This window comes from Cebus imitator, unplaced genomic scaffold (genome assembly GCF_001604975.1).
Source record: "Cebus imitator isolate Cc_AM_T3 unplaced genomic scaffold, Cebus_imitator-1.0 Scaffold193, whole genome shotgun sequence".
NCBI classification, from domain to species: domain Eukaryota; kingdom Metazoa; phylum Chordata; class Mammalia; order Primates; family Cebidae; genus Cebus; species Cebus imitator.
The window spans coordinates 2571688-2576329 of record NW_016107508.1 but is presented as its reverse complement, the minus strand read 5'-3'; the positions used below and the strand labels follow the sequence as shown (position 1 = coordinate 2576329).

Here is a 4642-nt window from a genome sequence, read left to right as displayed (position 1 = left end):
TAAGATGAAGCCTCACTCTTTTGTCCAAGCTGGAGTGGTACAGTAGAGTGAGTGACCCAATCTTGGCTCACTGCAACCTCCACCTCCTGGGTTCAAGCAATTCTCCTGTCTCAGCCTCCCGAGTAGCTGGGACTACAGACATGTGCCACCATGCCTGGCTAATTTTTTTGTATTTTTTAGTAGAGACGGGGTTTGACTATATTGGCCAGGCTGGTCTTGAATTCCTGACCTCAGGTGATCCACCCACCTCAGCTTCCCAAAGTGCTGGGATTACAGGCGTGAGCCACCATGCCTGGCCTATGACTCTGCTCTTAATTCTGTACCTAATACAGTCTAAGTCCCCAATAAAAGTTTGCCAATAATGGCTCTTAACTTTCATGTTCTCTTAGTATGTGCTGAGCACTGTGGCAGGTGCTTTCATCTGCGTTGCCTTCATTTAATCCTCACACCACCTTAGGAAGTAAAGGTACTTGATGTAGAATTTCCTAGCATCAATCAGGAAACAATGGGGATACCTCATTCAGTTAGTTGTGCACTGCCTTACCTCCAGGGCCATACAGTAGCCCTTAAAGTGAGGCCCAGGTAAGGTAGATGTCCCTGGTCACATGGCTGTTAAATGTGGGAGTTGAAGTTTGAGCTAAATCTGCCTTGCCCCAGAGCCTGTGTTGCTAAGCACTGTACTCGCCTTCTGTATCCCGGCGCTGTGCATTCAGGCCTATGTCAGTGTTCTTGTTTTGTCTTGGGAGTTGGGTGGATACTAAATTTGTTCCTAGATGAGTAAGGAAGAAAGAAAATTGGTTTTCATTAAGAGTTCTGATGTTTATCCAACTTACCACATTTCAATTAATGTGTCTGTTTTTAAAAATATCATTCCTCTATTTAGAGAAAAATGGGAAATTATGGTATTTCTATTGCAGAATCTTTTAAATATTATTAAAAATGCGAATTTCTGAATTTCACATACATTCCTAAATTTTTATTTAAATGATAAAATTTGCATATTTTTGTTTACAGTTATAAATATTTTTGTCCATTTATCTTAGTACTATTTGTGGCACTACACAGATTTCTATCTAAAAAAGAAATTTGTTTTTTAGCTGAAAAGAGGCTTGATTAGTACTCCTCCATCAGATATGCTTCCTACAACAGAAGGTGGGAAGTCAAATGCCTGGTTACGGCAAAAAAATGCTGGCATCTATGTTCGTCCTCGACTCTTCTCTCCGTATGTGGAAGAAGCAAAGGTAACGAAAACCATTTGAAGATAGTAGACTACTTTATTACAAACTGTGTGCACAAAGTGGTTTGTTGTAGTAGTATTTAAATATTTGGAAATAACCTATATTTTCAACAATAGGGAAAATGAAAGTAAATTCTAGTTTGACTACTCAACAGAATAGTTTTCTAAAATGTTTAATTTTAATTAAGCATGTTTTAAAAACTTTGGTTATATTAAAATGTGTTTTATGTTTGTCTCATTTTAGTTGCCTTGCAAATTGTTACCACTTACTGAAAATGGTTGTCTCTATTTTGTGATCTTGAGGATGGGAGAGATATTCTGAAAGAAAATTGCCCACATTTTGTCTTTCTTCATAAATTAAAGGAATGCTTCGACCTCTTGTAACATAGTTCTGTAATAGCTGACTGTTGGGAATTATGTTTTGTTTTAGAATAAATACACAAACTAAGAAAAAATGTCAGGCCAATTAAGTAAATAGTTGCCATTATGTGTATTGTATGTAACATATAAAGAACTGTCCAAGAAAATACGGTAATGTGAAAATGAAACATCTAATTTTTCTTTTTTTTTTCTTTTTCTTTTTCTTTTTTTTTTTAAGATGGGGTTTCATGGTGTTGGTCAGGCTGCTCTTGAACTCCCGACCTCAGGTGATCCGCCCGCCTTGGCCTCCAAAGTGCTTGGATTACAGGCGTGAGCCACCACGCCTGGCCAGAAACATCTAATTTTTATTAGATGTATTCAGCCATAAGTACTTTCGGGGATCCATCCTGGGCAACATGGTAAAACCCCGTCTCTACCAAAAACTAATAAATTTAGCCGGTTATGATGGCGTGCACCCTGATTTCTGCTACTCAGGAGGCTGATGTAGGAGGATCACCTGAGCCTGGGAGGCAGAGGTTGTAGTGAGCCATGATTGTGCCACTGCACGCCAGCCTGGGTGACAGAGTAAAAACCTGTCTTCGAAAAAAAAAAATTTTAAGTAGCCTTTTGAGGAGCTGACAGTCTTTGAAAGTAAGAAATCACTATTAAGCTTTCTGAAATAAATTCAACAGATCAAATAGTGTGTATACTCAATGAGTATACAATCAAGTTGCCTTAAAATGTTTCTCATTTTTAGACCAGGTGTGGTGGTTCATACCTGTAATCTCAGCACTTAGGGAGGCTGAAGCAGGAGGATCAGTTGAGTCCAGGAGTTCAAGACCAGCCTGGGCAACCTAATGATACCCTGTCTCTAATAAAAATAATAATAATAATAAATAGTCAGGCATGGTGGTGTGCTCTTGTAGTCCCAGCTACTCAGAAGTCTTGAAGTGGGAAGGTTGCTTGAGCCTGGGAGATCAAGACTGCAGTGAGTGAGCCGTGATGACACCACTCCACTCCAGCCTGGGCAACATTTTTCTTTTTTCTTCAAAAAAGAAAAATTGGTTTATTTATCAGTCTCTTGAATTGATTATCAATCTTTGGGGGTTTTTTTATTTTTTTTTAAGATGGAGTTTCGCTCTTGTCACCCAGACTAGAGTACAGTTGTGAGCTCTTGGCACACTGCAACCTTCTCCTCCCGAGTTCAAGCGATTCTCCTGCCTCAGCCTCCCGAGTAGCTGGGATTACAGGCTCCTGCCACCATATCCAGCTAATTTTTGTATGTTTATTAGAGATGGGGTTTCACCGTGTTGGCCAGGCTGGTCTTGAACTCCTGATCTCAGGTGATCTGCCCACCTCAGCCTCCCAGAGTGCTGGGATTACAGGCGTGAGTCACCACAACCGGCCCTGATTATCAATCTTTAATATTTTTTATTTTGAGCACTTCGTTGGATTTGTTATTTAGCACATGTATACATTGTTTCCTTTATTATAATATTGTGTGTAACTTATTTCTGATTAATTTTATATCCTTCTTTCACATTTCAAGTACTTCTAATTAAAAGCAGACTTTTCAAAAGATGGTTATGTCTTTTCAAAGATGCTCCAAAGAGTTTTTAAGTTAAAATGGCAGGGGTACTTTCTTTCACCACTAATACTAACATTTATAAAATAGAAATACATTAATTCCCTTTTTGTTTGATGAAAGTAATAATCTTCCTTCAAATGTGATTTAACACAGAGGAAGGTTGACTGGTTTATTAATACTGAATGATTATTTCAGTCAGTGCTAGATGAGATGATGGTGGAACAAACAGATCTTGTGCGCTTGCGAATGGTTAGAATGTCCAATGTGCCAGACACACTCTACATGGTCAATAATGCCGTGCCACAGTGTTGTCACATGATCAGCCACCAGCAGATCAGCAGCAACCAGTCAAGCCCTCCTTCAGTTGTAGCCAATGAAATTCCAGGTAAGGCAGTATGTTGGGTGTTTATATTTAAATGAATAATCTTATTATTTTTTGAAATTGCTGATGTTTGAACCCCCCTGTATATGCTAATTATCTCCACATTTCAATACCCGTTATGCTTTGTTCTTCTTAAAGAATAAATACTTATGGGAGATGGCGGGCTAGGAGAGGGATAGCATTAGGAGAAATACCTAATGTAGATGACGAGTTGATGGGTGCAGCAAACCACCATGGCACAGGTATACCTGTGTAACAAACCTGCATGTTCTGCACATGTATCTCAGAACTTCAGAGTATAATTAACAAAAAGAAATACTTATAAGCTAAAACTTTTGCTTTATATTTTATTTTATACTACTAAGTGTATACAGGTTATCAGTTTACCCTTGAGTTTCTCAGCCTTGGTCTTATTGACATTTGGGGCTGGATTATTCTGTTAATAGAGAGCTGTCCTGTGCTTTGTAGGGTGTTCAGCTGCATCCCTGGCCTTTACTCCCTAAATGCTAGGAGCACATATGTGCATGCACACACACCTTTGTGAAAACCTTTTGGAAACATTTTTATGTTTCTAGACATTGCCAGTTGTGCCCTGTGGGACAAAGACACCCATTTTGAGAACCACTGGTTTAGAGGAATTCAGACTTTTTGACCACTATAGGGTATTTCTTAGGTTATAAGACCTTTTGGGAGGGTCATATGCACTTACTTTACCTCTTAGTCCATGGCCTTCCAAAATGTGATCACTGTGGGTTTCCTAGAAATCCAGTTTCCCAAGTTCTGCTCTGTGAAGTTTACTGTAGCACAGGTTTATATGTTGTATGACTTTAGGGGAATTGGCCATCGATCAGGATGGCCAGTTTTTGGACTGTCATGTCCAAAAACGTTTGAGCATTAGTTAATGTTGACTTCAACCAAAGAAAAAAAAAACAACAAACCAAAAAAACCAACAGTGATCTGGTGGTCAGAAACTTGTAACACTTGCTAATCGCCATTGCAAGATTCAAAATAAAAACCAGCAAACTATAGCAGTGGAAATAGCATTTATTTCTGCTTATAAATGTCTATTGTAATT

At 38.8% G+C, this 4642-nt stretch overlaps 1 protein-coding gene across 1 annotated transcript in view; it reads left to right on the top strand.

Moving 5' to 3' along the window:
• The window catches only part of BTBD7 (BTB domain containing 7), a 63705-nt gene that overhangs the window by 46727 nt on the left and 12336 nt on the right, over nucleotides 1-4642 (top strand). Inside the window, exons 5-6 of the mRNA XM_017546981.2 lie at nucleotides 1098-1241; nucleotides 3381-3570. Coding sequence (XP_017402470.1) covers nucleotides 1098-1241; nucleotides 3381-3570 — 334 coding nt within the window. The remainder of the gene's footprint in view (nucleotides 1-1097; nucleotides 1242-3380; nucleotides 3571-4642) is intronic.